The following is a 6985-nucleotide window of genomic DNA, read 5'->3' on the forward strand; positions in this document are numbered from 1 at the left end:
GCAATGATTTGCAAATCCTTTTCATCCTATATTCAACTGAATACACCACAAAGGCAAGATATTTAATGTTCAAACATGATTGATTTTTTCCCTTTCAAATATGCTCTGATATTTTAATTTCCGCAACATGTTCCAAAAGGGCTGGGGCATGGGCTACAAAAGACTGAGAAAGTTGAAGAATCCTAAAAAAAAAATCTGTGTGGAACATTCCACCGGTGAGCAAGTTAATTGAAAATTAACTGCCGGTATGCAAAATTAATCAATGATAAATAACTAAAAAAAAATAAGAATACATTTTTAATAATCGAAATTGCCATTGTTTAACTTACAATTGTCCAAATCTTGTGATTTCAGAATCAGGAAAAGATAAATATTGTTTGATTTTAGAAAGATTGAGAAGGTCGGTCTCATAAATCAATTCATTTTACAGACATTGTACATTATTCTTTACAAAATGTAATCATGTTACTGTGGAGCGTCACGTTTTCGTACATTCTTTATGTCGATTTCTCTAGCTAAATTATCGCGTATTAAAACAGCATAGCCACCATGCAAGTGAAAAGTGACCAACAGTTACCCGAGTTTTCGGCTGTGGTGCGTTCAGGACGCCTCGTGGAGGAAAGTATTGACCTGTTCCGACATGGCAGCTGTTCCAATGGGTACGTGGAGCTGTTTGGTCCAGGAGAGTTTCTATACATGGACGCTTCTTTGTGTACTCTCACTCGTAACTATGGAAACAGCCGCAGCTGCTCCAGAGACGGGTTTATGGAAAATTACCGCTTTAAGTGTAAGTATAGAATCACAAGTTACCGATCGATATGGCTAGCTGTGTTAGCCGTGTGATGCTAGCTTGCTGTCATAATAATAGTGTCCGGTGGTTAAACCTCTTCGTCTATTTACTGATACACGTCATAACAAAATTTAAACCATTGGGCTTCATGTTATTGTGTTTATGTGGTGGGTCATATCACTAGTTGTGTTTCGTGAACGAGAAATGCTGATGTTTTCGTGGCTGGCTAGCTAGCTCCAAATTGATGTCAGTTTATTTGTACCATTTGAGAGGCACTTTAATTCATTTGTGTGTTTTCATGTTTACTTTTACCACTGCCTTTTTAACACCATTAGAATATAGGCGAGAAGCCAATCATTTCAGAGTAGTCCTTTTCCATTGAAGCAAGATAATCTATAATTCAAAATTAGATACGTTTCTGTAGTTGCAGTATGACTGTATTATTAACCTGAAGGGATTACCTGTTTAGCAAATATCATGAAAAAAAACTTCCCAGTTAGGCTGAACGTTTTTAGGAACAAATCAAATAACGATTTTCCCCTTGGCAGATATTGTGATTTTGATTCAGTTATTGATTTTCCTCGAATTGGGCTTCAGTGCTGTATTCACAATGCTTTTTTTTAAATTTAACATTTGTGTAGTTACAATGCATCCTAACATTTATGAACGTGATAATTACATCACTATGCAATCAAAACATTTAAAGCTGTTAATGTAATAATGTAAGGACACTCAGGAGGCATCCTTTTTTCAAGATTTGGTTTAATAAAGCATGAACTTCTGCATGCGTCCCACTAACATAAAATGATTAATTGCAATGGTGAGCTACTAGTGATCAATTGTTATAGGCGTCATCTTGGTCTCATGCTGTTGTGAACAGCATGATGTAGAGGTATGACCGATTGCTCTTCAAACCCGGGGTGTGTTCTGGCTGTGACACCAAATTTTTCTGTTCAGCTCCTTTTAATAGCACATGAAAACTGAAACATTTGCCATGTGCTTTCAAAAGTTTAGAGGTGTAATTAAGTTAATGAGGAGGTTTTTGTGCTTTTGCAGTTCTGAAATTTCAACCAGAAGTTGGTTATCCCTAATATTTTGTCAGTAGAAGAATAACCCTCCTTTGACAGTGGTAAGAATGGCCGGAGTCCTAAGTTTAAAAATGATTTGCTCTTCAACAGACCTCAAGACCGCTACTGTTAAGAAAATCCATGTTCAAAGACACTAACATTGAATTGAAAGGTAAGACATGAAAAAATGTCAAGACTGGCGATCTTGTGTTCCCCCTTGCTTGTTTGTTTAACTTTGTTTGATGCAGTTGTGTCCTTTGGCTGCCCTGAGGAGGTGACATTCACCATCCAGTGGTATTTGAAATACTACCCCTGCCACAATGATTTCAGTAACATTGATGTAAGTATGACTGTAGTGAAATACTTAGAGGTTGTCCTTGCTTTATGGAGTGCAATTGTTCCTGTCCTGCATAGGAAATGTACGAGTGGTTGCCGTTGAGTCGCGGGCAGGGCCTTGATCCAAATCCCCTCATAAAAGGAGAGTACATTGAGCACAAACACAAACCAATCACGTGCAACAGTGATCTGCGCTCCTTTCCAATGTTTCAAGTAGGTTTTTATTGATTAGTCAGTCAGTCAGTCACATGCTTTAGTTGCGATTGTCTTCTGATCTCACCTCCTCCACTTCCTTCAGAAAGCCAAGGCCGAGCCACGTGATGTCACTCCACCTGTTGAGGGAAAAGAGTTGGTCAGTAGCATTGGGAAGTCTTCCAGATTTGAGAATAGTTCCATGCGTATTATTTTTTTTTTCAACGCTGCAGGATGAAAGCGACATCAGATGGATTACTGAAGAGTACGACAGTGGCACCGTGGCAAACGGCAGCACGGTGTTCAAAGAGAAAGATGATGTCATAGCCTCCACATGGAAGGATGGGCCTTACCTACTCGTGGTGAAGATTGTGCCCAATAAACAAGATGCCAACTGGAATTTAACTTGTGAGGATGTTGTCATAGTCATAAAACCTTTTGAATTTTTTACATGTGTCAATAATGAAACAAATGTAGCAGCTTTAAATGTGATGCTAGTGAGGGACTAAAAAGATGATTCATCAAAAGGAAAGCAAATTATGAACATTTAGAAACAAGTGAAATGCGTCACTGTCTCAAAATCTGACATCAAATCATTTCCCCCCTCACTTAATACTGATGTCATTGTCATTAAATTAAAAAAGAAAATCTCTTTTCAGTCAGTGTGGTGATGAAAGGCAAGCATGGCTACATTTCCATCACCGAATACCCCCTCATGATTGTAAGTAGACAACATTTTGTAATCAAGATCTCTTTGCGGCTCTCAAAACATTTCCATTTTCTTCCAGTTCTACATGGTCATGTGCGTGGTGTACATCCTCTTTGCACTCTTGTGGTTCATCTGGGCTGCCTGCTACTGGAAAGACATTCTGAGGATTCAGTTTTGGATCGCCGCGGTCATCTTCCTGGGGATGGTGGAGAAGGCCGTCTTTTGCGCTGAATACGAAAACACCAACATGGTTGGCTCTGCTTGTGAGTGTCCGCTCACATTCTTAATTGAAAGATGATGATCGCTTAATCGTGCCGCTGTTTGGTTTCTTCAGCTCCCGGCTTGCTGATTTTTGCTGAGCTGGTCTCGGCCCTCAAGAGAACGATAGCCCGATTGCTCGTCATCATCGTCAGCCTCGGCTATGGCATCGTAAAGTACGTCAACGTATCTGAACAGCGACCGCGCTGCGACTTGTTTGTTTTTTTATGAGTGCTTGACGGTGGGTTTGTGTCCTCGCAGGCCTCGATTGGGGACAGTAATGCACCGAGTGGTCGGTCTCGGCGTTCTCTACTTTGTCTTTGCTGCCGTTGAAGGTGTTCTGAGGATAACTGGGGTGAGACTTTGCCTCCTGTGATGTATTTTATTTATTTTTTATCTTTCAATCGGTACACAATCACCTCAGGTCGCATCAAGTGCTCTGACTTACTATGCAAACAACACACAGTTGACTTGTAAGGAAGAGAGCAGCGCGCGGGTTTCTCGTGCACTTATGTTCAGTGTTAAAATAAGAAAGCAAATGTTTTCATGCTTGTATGTACTTAAGGACCGAGACAATGGCCCAGCTCTCATTACAGCAATCGTTCTGGCTGTTTTAGACTCGGTCATCATCTGGTTCATATCCTTTCAGTGTTTTTACTCTCAAAAGTCAACTCTTCTCTTGACCTAATGGGTCAGGTTTGCGGTTTCCCTTTGCGCACTTCTGTGAGCGGTTCTCTTTACTCCTCTTCTTTGTGTCCACGTGTGATTGTCGCATTCTGTCCTTTTTTTTTTCCAGGCAAAAGACTCTGACTTGGCCCTGCTGGCTAACATTCCCTTGGCTCTGCTTGATTCCTCTCTTTGCTGGTGGATATCCTTCCATGCGCATATTCCTTTCCGTCTGTCTCCCTTGCTTTAGAAGCACTTAAACCAAGAGTTGCAGATGCGCAATTGTCTAAGTCTGAATAAAACATCAGAACGAAATACAACAAACAGTCGCTCTTGCTCTCCCTGGGATTATAAATAAATGATGCACTTTTTCCAAGTTGTTGCTACGAGGGACATCTCTTGGTCTAAGATGACTTGCATGCGTTTTTCTCTAACCTTTAAAATGCTTCCGCATGCCACTACGCTCACTTTGCCACTTATGCACACAGTACCTTCACATGCTTGAATTCTCCACCTGTGTCAAGAATTCTAGCTTTTAAAGACAGTAAGACTTGTTGATTTGAGGTCAGGAGAAGGCGGGGGCCACACCATCTAGTCAGCTTCTCCCCATTTATGCCCATAGCAGCCAAAGATGCAGACATATTGTTTGCAGCAAGAGATTGTTGACTGCTGCGTGCCAACCTTTGGCAACCCTGGATGGTCAAGAATCAAGATGGATGGAATTGTGTCTGGTTGCTGGACGGGCGCCATGTCCCAACAAGGCTGCAGCCGGGAGGTAGCGGAGTCATGTGTTGAGCCAGAATTATGGGGAGACAGCTGAATCGGTCTTCAAATCTAGCGCACACCCTCAATTTGCTAAAAATAAAAATGTGGCACGAGCTGTTTCCCTCGTGTGTCACTTGATGATTTTTCGACTTCTATATATTCTGCAGTTAAGTTGGCAAGTGTGGCAAAATTTTCAATTTTTTTTAAGTGGGTGTATCTTATACACTGGCATTGTCAATTGTCATATTGGTTCCGTTAAACTTCATTCCAAGGACTTTAAATCATAAACGAATACGCGCTATTTCCATGCCATTGTTGACAACATTTGACGCTGTCTGCTTCTTCGGGTTATCCAAAGCAACGTTTGCCTTGACTGCCCGTTACATATTTGTCAGCCTGGCTCAAACCATCAAGACTCTGAAGCTGCGAAAAAACCCCGTCAAGTTGTCCCTCTACCGGCACTTCACCAACACACTCATATTTGCAGTGATTGGTGAGTCGACTACGCGACGTTTGTCCACACACGTGCATGTGTTTTAGAGTTCCTTTTTTTTTTCTGTCCATCAGCTTCCATCATTTTCATGGGTTGGACGGCAAAGAAATTCCGTCTTGCAGATTGCCAGTCGGTGAGTGTGCTTGGCATGTTTGTATTGACTTTTTAATCAACTTTTTTTTTTTTAGCAAGGACTTAATTTGTGTTCAGGATTGGATCGAGCTGTGGGTAGAAGATGCTTTCTGGAGGTTTTTGTTCTCCCTGATTCTACTTGTCATCATGTTCCTTTGGAGACCGTCTGCAAACAACCAAAGGCAAGTTCTTATCCCGCACAGCTCTGTACCCTGTGCCCCCCCCCCTTTTTTTTCCTCATTGCTTCTTACTACTCACAGGTACGCCTTCACACCTCTCATTGACGACTCAGATGATGAGGAAATCGAGGAATTTATCGCCTCTGCAAACATTGGTGCGATCGCATAACCAAGCTGGGTTTGATCGTGCGGTTCATCTGTTAATGTCTGGTTTTCCCTCCACAGCTGGGATTAAACTCAGAGCCACAAAAAATGAGACAAACGGTGCAGTGAAATCACCAGACACAAACATGGTGAGTAATGCATGTGAAATTGTTTTTACTGTTAAAATGATTCATGCTTTTTGTGAGGAGTTTCCAAAATTAAAATGTTATTGATCAGTTAAAGGGCTTCACTTTTTTCGTAAATGGATCATAAGTTAATAAACAAGATATATGTTGATATTACGGCCATAGATTGTGTATTTGAGTAAGTAAGCAACTTCTGAGTTGGGTCTTGAGCTGCAAATGATTAGAAAAGCCTGCAAAAGATCCAAAAGGAATCTGCAGTCTTGAGTGTTTTCCTACAGGCGGCAGTGTTTATTCATTTTGTCTCCATCCAGGAAGAAGACTTGAAGTGGGTTGAGGAGAACATTCCAACTTCTCTCACTGATGTGTAAGTCATTCAACATTGATGATTCTTAAGTTTAGCCACATGTTTTAAATGAATGAGCTTGAATAATGAGTCAGATTCAAAGTGCGATTTGTCTTTTCAGAGCCCTTCCTGTCTTGCTTGACTCTGATGAGGTATTCCTTTTTCAATCTGCAATTCCAGAGTTAAAATCTAACAATTGGACCACAATTGACACTGCTGTTATTATTGTGTAGGAAATCATGACGACCAAGTATGAGATGTCCAAGCTGGAGTGACAAATCTCCCAACGGAGGATCCGGAGGGCAAGCCAGCGGCTCGTCGTGACTCTGCAGCTGTTTTTGTGCAGATTGACACCTTATTGCTGGTGGCAGGCCATCGTGGAGCTCTACTCATTCTCTTCAACCATCCAACCTTTTCTTTTTCCCGCTCAACAACTGGTTCATCTGTACCCGACAGAATCGGTTTGGGCCTTCCTTTCCAAAGAGTTGAAATGATTTAATATTAAGTGCTGTATTTATTTGTATTACGTCTACAAAAGTTTTATACAAGTAAAAAAACAAAAAACGGGGGTCTCATGCATGAACATACTCATGGATGCACACTGTGCTGTGGGGGGTTTGAAATGAGACGCTTATTTCTAGAGATGGGGAGAATTACGTTACCAAGGGGGATTAATTACTGTTTACTGTTTAGTATCGGGATTTAGCAAACGTTAATGTTGAGACGTCAACATGGGAAGAGAACATTTTGCTTTTATGCACTTGC

At 41.2% G+C, this 6985-nt stretch overlaps 1 protein-coding gene across 2 annotated transcripts in view; it reads left to right on the forward strand.

The window, feature by feature from the left end:
• Nucleotides 1–581: 581 nt before the first annotated feature.
• tmem87b (transmembrane protein 87B) overlaps nt 582–6985 on the forward strand; it is a 7243-nt gene continuing 839 nt past the window's right edge. Inside the window, exons 1-19 of one of the 2 annotated variants that reach the window (XM_088305418.1) lie at nt 582–787; nt 1969–2029; nt 2106–2197; nt 2272–2406; nt 2492–2545; nt 2619–2793; nt 3045–3106; nt 3174–3357; nt 3429–3528; nt 3614–3707; nt 3918–3989; nt 5168–5276; nt 5351–5409; nt 5487–5590; nt 5669–5742; nt 5813–5880; nt 6189–6241; nt 6342–6372; nt 6454–6985. The exon at nt 6454–6985 is cut by the window's right edge and continues 839 nt beyond it. In XM_088305418.1, coding sequence (XP_088161544.1) covers nt 641–787; nt 1969–2029; nt 2106–2197; nt 2272–2406; nt 2492–2545; nt 2619–2793; nt 3045–3106; nt 3174–3357; nt 3429–3528; nt 3614–3707; nt 3918–3989; nt 5168–5276; nt 5351–5409; nt 5487–5590; nt 5669–5742; nt 5813–5880; nt 6189–6241; nt 6342–6372; nt 6454–6495 — 1716 coding nt within the window. In that variant the 5' untranslated portion in view covers nt 582–640 and the 3' untranslated portion in view covers nt 6496–6985. Of the gene's footprint in view, nt 788–1968; nt 2030–2105; nt 2198–2271; nt 2407–2491; nt 2546–2618; nt 2794–3044; nt 3107–3173; nt 3358–3428; nt 3529–3613; nt 3708–3917; nt 3990–4148; nt 4221–5167; nt 5277–5350; nt 5410–5486; nt 5591–5668; nt 5743–5812; nt 5881–6188; nt 6242–6341; nt 6373–6453 lie in introns of both variants that reach the window. The other variant, XM_088305416.1, reaches the window with a different exon arrangement.

The sequence above is a fragment of the Idiotropiscis lumnitzeri genome, chromosome 9 (genome assembly GCF_059441095.1).
Source record: "Idiotropiscis lumnitzeri isolate Australia: NSW breed Sydney's pygmy pipehorse chromosome 9, RoL_Ilum_1.0, whole genome shotgun sequence".
Lineage (NCBI taxonomy): Eukaryota > Metazoa > Chordata > Actinopteri > Syngnathiformes > Syngnathidae > Idiotropiscis > Idiotropiscis lumnitzeri.